This window comes from Trachymyrmex septentrionalis, unplaced genomic scaffold (assembly GCF_001594115.1).
Source record: "Trachymyrmex septentrionalis isolate Tsep2-gDNA-1 unplaced genomic scaffold, Tsep1.0 scaffold132, whole genome shotgun sequence".
Lineage (NCBI taxonomy): Eukaryota > Metazoa > Arthropoda > Insecta > Hymenoptera > Formicidae > Trachymyrmex > Trachymyrmex septentrionalis.
In genome coordinates, this window is record NW_017304461.1 from 939,194 (window position 1) to 940,040 (window position 847).

The 847-nt window shown below is 52.4% G+C and overlaps 1 protein-coding gene across 5 annotated transcripts in view; it reads right to left on the reverse strand.

Moving 5' to 3' along the window:
* Positions 1-6: 6 nt before the first annotated feature.
* Positions 7-847, reverse strand: part of LOC108757099 (plasma membrane calcium-transporting ATPase 2) — a 105,884-nt gene continuing 105,043 nt past the window's right edge. For 4 of the 5 annotated variants that reach the window (XM_018501446.1, XM_018501445.1, XM_018501444.1 and 1 more), the window contains one exon: positions 7-305. In XM_018501446.1, coding sequence (XP_018356948.1) covers positions 84-305 — 222 coding nt within the window. In that variant the 3' untranslated portion in view covers positions 7-83. The remainder of the gene's footprint in view (positions 306-847) is intronic. The other variant, XR_001939882.1, reaches the window with a different exon arrangement.

Consider the following 847-nt stretch of genomic DNA (forward strand, 5'->3'; position numbering starts at 1 on the left):
TCGTCGTCGTCGTCGTCGTCGTCGTCGTCGGCGTACTCGTAGTGGTAGTAGGCGTCGCTACTGACGACGCGACGGCGTCGTCTCTAAACGGCAGTCTCGGTGTGACTATGACTCGAGAGCCTCTCGACGTCGATCTCCGGTATGGTGAGCTCGTCCGGTATGTTGTCGGCGTACTCGATGCTGCTCGTCTGCGAAAGTCGTTTGCTCAGGGACGTTTGCTTCCTCAGTACCTCCGCCAGGGTGGTGCTGCTGTGCTCGCCGTAGCGCGTGTCTAGGCCCTGCCGAAATGCGTTCACTACGCGAATCTGCAAATTGGAAAGCCGGGTACCGGTCGGATCAGTCTGTTCGCATGGAAGACGATCGGCACCGCCAAGCCGGCGTCGCGGCTGCGGCGGTTGCCGATGGAGATGATTGAATGACAGGCACACGCAACAGCAAGTTGCAGGCTGCCGACACACGCACTCGAGATAGAGAGGAAACGTTCAGGCGAGATTCATAACGCCGCGAACACACACACTGTGTATATACGTGCGTGTATTAACTATGTGTGGGTGGTTTACGCACATATATGCACAATGGATACGTATAAAATGCGGACCGTCCGCAAAACTGGCGGCCCTTACGTCTTACTGGGCGTCCTCCACCACTTTGGAGTACTTGACATTCCAAGTAACACTCGAATGTCACGACGAAATGCATTTTGATTGAGGCTTGACGAAAATTTCATAGAATTATCATATATTAATTTCACGTTAATGTGACGCTGCGTGTTACTTGGGATCTTTCCCCGAGAATTTCATACGCTATTGAGACCAAATTCTGTCTGAATTAACAAGGACTTGGTCTT